This window comes from Arachis stenosperma, chromosome 2, assembly GCF_014773155.1.
Source record: "Arachis stenosperma cultivar V10309 chromosome 2, arast.V10309.gnm1.PFL2, whole genome shotgun sequence".
In the NCBI taxonomy this organism is placed as follows: Eukaryota; Viridiplantae; Streptophyta; class Magnoliopsida; order Fabales; family Fabaceae; genus Arachis; species Arachis stenosperma.
In genome coordinates, this window is record NC_080378.1 from 2,807,999 (window position 1) to 2,811,469 (window position 3,471).

A 3,471-nucleotide genomic window follows, 5' to 3' on the forward strand; every position below is an offset into this window, starting at 1 on the left:
TCCTGGTTAATGACCGAAGAAAGAAGAGGAAAGGGATGAGAGAGAAGAGAGAAAGTATTCAATGGATTTGAACAATAATCAATGAACAAAGAGAGAGAAAGTAAAAGTGAATTCAAGTTTCCCACTTCCCTTTGTTGAGTAGCGTGTAGTGTCATAATAGCCATCAAATCAATCTTCTCTCTCTTTCTTATGTTTCCAATGCATTAATTAAATTTGAAATCCTTCAAAATAATGAAGTGGAATCCGTTGGAAGCATTTAGGCATTTCATTTGCTTCATGGATTCGAATAAGGCATGGAAACATTCATCAACATTGGGCTTGGTAGCAATAGATTTCATTTTGTCCCAAAATCATTTTCCTTTCGGACCATAGCATGAATAAAACACATTGGGCTATTGAATTTTGGCCCACTAAAAAGCATTTGCTTTCCTGGTAAGTTTTGATCAAGCATTGAGCACATAAGAAAGCATTCACTTGGGCTTGCATCAATAACATTTATTCTGGCCCAATTAATAATTCAGCTTCATGGCATGAGAAGTATGTAGCAAACCTAATTGGGCTTAAACCAGAATTTCATTTTTGGCCCAACACAAAGTCTGCACAATCAAAATTATTAATTAAGCAAATATGAATTAAGATCAAATTAATAATTTTGTAATTAAATATTTAATAATGTTTGTTCATCATCAAAATTTAAATAAGAGTTTTCCAAACTCATCACATATTATAACAAATTAGAATAATAAACAATGAACAAAAATTATAATAATAAATTTTAGAATGTCAAACAAAAAAATATTCTATAATTTTTTTAGTACTCTCAGTATTCTTTTATTTAGTGTTATTTTGTACTGTAAAATTTTATTACTTATAATTCCATTATTATATATGATTAGTTTTTTATTTATTTTATCATTTTTAATAAGATCAATAATTCATATTATAATAGAATTACAATAACAAATTTAATAAAAAATCAAAATATAAAAAAAAGTACTAAAAATTGAAAAAGAATTTAAAATATTTAAAATGACTTGAAACAAATATGAAAATTCTTTTGAAAAAAACTAATAATGATCATTAAAAGTCATATTTTAAAGTGAACGCAGAAGCAATAATTTTTTACTTTCAGTAAACACGTTTTTAAGCTGCAAAATCACTTCTGCGTTTAGAAGAAAAAGATTGCCGAACATAAAAAAACAGCGTTCAAAGAACTTTAACGCACTTTTATCCTTTCAAACTGGTTTGCCAAACACACCCTTAATCTCAACGGATCCGTGAAAATTTACCAGCCCTGCTAACTCCTGGATTCCATTGTCTTCGTGCTTGCCAACGATAAAGGAACCTAAAACGTGCAACTGATTCAATTTGCTCATTTTTCCGGGCATTTCTTCCAAAGAAGTTCCTCTGATATCAAGATGCGGCAGATTCACAAGATTATGCAAACCACTAGGCAGCGTAGTAAGCTCAAAACAACGACGCAACTTCAATGTTTGCAAATTACACAAGCTGCAGAAAGAATCAGGCAATGTCTTTATACGAGTATAAGAGAGATCCAAGTGGCGGAGATGGATCAATTCTCCTGTTGAATTAGGCAACACATCAAGTTTATCAGAGGATAAAACTTTCAAGTATTTACACTTTGATAATATCTCACATGTTGCCGCTTCAATGTTGCAATTGGGAGATGAGAAATTGGCAAACAATAATAATGTTCTCAAAGATTCTACTTTAGAAATAGAATTATAAAGTTTTGAGCTACAATGACGTAAATCTACACAAAAATGCCGAGTCTGAATCTTTATCTCCTCTTCTTTACCAAGTTCTTCTGAGTTGCAATAGAAATTTCCAGCAAGGAATATTGCTAAGTCATGCAACAGATCATGCATCCCAAAAAAATGATCAAAGCCTTTTGTCTTCGTGAAAAATAATCTGGAAGTTAGTTTATCAAAACACTCACAACCAACTTCTTCCAAACTCTTTCCTCTTTTTGGTGGTGGTAGAAGATCTTCTGCCATCCACAAAAGGATTAATTCATCTTTTTTAAATGGATAATCCTTGGAAAATAAAGCACAATAAACAAAACAACGCTTTAAATGTGGAGAAAGATGGAAGTAACTTATCGGTAATGCTGGAATAATCTTACTCTTATTCACCGGAAATTCCCAAATATGACTCATTAGTATCTTGTTCCATTCCTCAACATCATGCTTAGTAAGTAACAAGCGGCCAAGTGTTTCTGCAGCTAATAGCAATCCATCACACTTCTTGACAATCTTTCTGCCTATTTCTTCAAGTGCTGCTCTCCCATTTGATTCTGGAAAAGATGCATTTTTTGCAAACACTGACCAACAATAGTCCTCAGACAACTTCCTGAGAAAATAAGGGCGACAATTTTGAACTGCAAAAGCAACATTTTCCTCTCGAGTAGTCAGAAAAATAATACTTCTCTTATTTCCATTTTGTTGGAAAGGGGTCATAAAATTACTCCATTTGTCACCATCATCACTCCAAACATCATCCAGAACAATAAAGAACTTCTTATTGGACAATTCTTTTTTCAAAGCATTTTGAAGTAAATCGAAATCATCCAGACTACAAGTACTTCCATGGATCTGCTTTATGACATTCCTTGTTGTCTCAACAACTTCAAACTTCTCCGAAATGCAAACCCATGCTTTCAGATCAAATCCCTTCATGAACTCCTCCTGATTGTTGTACAGCCATTGGGCTAAAGTTGTTTTACCAACCCCACCTATGCCAACAATAGCCATCACAGACAGGTGATGCTCACTGTTGTCCTTCAGCATCTTGACTAAGGCCTTCTTGTCATCCTCCCTGACATACACATTCCCTCTCACAAGAGAACTGGATGGAGTCATCCATGATGAGCCACTAGTGGGAATCTTTCAAGACCAAGAAAATCTTTTTGTTTTCCAAGATCCTCTATTCTTCTAACCACCCCTTCCATCTTCTCTACCATGTCATTCCTATCTCGGTTGATGAAGAAGCTAGGGGACCACCAGGAAGAACTTTCCTCTTTTTGTGTGGCAGCTTTGGCGAGGACGGTGTCCAGCAAGTCCTCAGCACAGTAAACAGCATCCCTAAGATTATCGAGCCACTTCCTCATCGATGGATCCAACACACTCAATTACTTGATTTTGAGCTTCTCGTTCTTCGGCGATAGATGTCAAAGTCCCTAACTTGAGACAATCCTTTATTTAGTGTAGTCTCTTGCACACAAAGCATCCTCCTTTGGGCACGAAAGCCTTATTCTTTTCTTCGTACTCTTTCTTTGAAGAGTATTTTCCTTCCTTCTTGGTCGAGAAACTCTTTCCCTTATCTCCCCCACCTTTAGTAGAACTAGACTTGGAGGAAGACTTAGGTTTAGAGTCTCCTCTATGATACTCAGTAAGTGATTCGGCCACCACGATGGCCTCATCGACATCCTTAACATTCCTTCTTTATAGT

At 35.0% G+C, this 3,471-nt stretch overlaps 1 protein-coding gene across 1 annotated transcript; it reads right to left on the minus strand.

Moving 5' to 3' along the window:
• Positions 1 to 1,235: 1,235 nt before the first annotated feature.
• LOC130961226 (putative disease resistance RPP13-like protein 1) lies at positions 1,236 to 2,882 on the minus strand. Its single transcript, XM_057886980.1, has one exon. The coding sequence runs from the start codon at positions 2,880 to 2,882 to the stop codon at positions 1,236 to 1,238; it is 1,647 nt and encodes a 548-aa protein (XP_057742963.1).
• Positions 2,883 to 3,471: the final 589 nt, after the last annotated feature.

What these genes read in the sequence shown, in the direction of transcription:
- LOC130961226 (XM_057886980.1), bottom strand. Translation starts at nt 2,882, where the DNA reads ATGACTCCATCCAGTTCTCTTGTGAGAGGGAATGTGTATGTCAGGGAG.